Below are 463 nucleotides of genomic sequence, written 5' to 3'. Positions count from 1 at the left end.
AATACTGTTAATAGTATTATAATAGCTATAATGTTTACATATAATAACTGCCATCCCACTGTCCCTAAAAATAATAACATCACTGATATCAACACTTGAAAAAAACTAAAAAAATCCAAAATCTCAAGGAAACAGGTGGTGACACAAGTCTACTAATTAACTCCATCTATGTGTAAATACACTTAACAAAACACTACTATTGTGAACTTTACATAATCCCCATAGATTTGGTTACACATACTCTCTCTCTTTTTTTTCATTCTCACCTGAAGAGTCATGGTTGGCATACTCGTATATCTTTTTCCATTTGTGACCATCCTCTCGCCAAACAATAACTTTTCTGTCATAGCTGCAGGATGCTAGGATGTTACCATACATTGGGTGGGCCCAGGCAACTTGCCATACCTAAAAAGAAAGTAATATTCAGTAAATACATTTTTTCTTTTAAAGGAAACACTTGCAG

General features: G+C 33.7%; 1 protein-coding gene across 1 annotated transcript in view; it reads right to left on the bottom strand.

Annotated features, from left to right (window-relative positions):
• Positions 1-463, bottom strand: part of LOC119594378 (protein SEC13 homolog) — a gene marked incomplete in the record, with an annotated part of 10,785 nt that overhangs the window by 5,637 nt on the left and 4,685 nt on the right. Inside the window, 1 exon segment of the mRNA XM_037943439.1 lies at positions 267-405. Within this exon segment, the coding sequence (XP_037799367.1) occupies positions 267-405 (139 nt within the window).

The sequence above is a fragment of the Penaeus monodon genome, chromosome 33 (assembly GCF_015228065.2).
Source record: "Penaeus monodon isolate SGIC_2016 chromosome 33, NSTDA_Pmon_1, whole genome shotgun sequence".
NCBI lineage: Eukaryota > Metazoa > Arthropoda > Malacostraca > Decapoda > Penaeidae > Penaeus > Penaeus monodon.
This window is presented reverse-complemented; position numbering and strand designations above follow the sequence as displayed.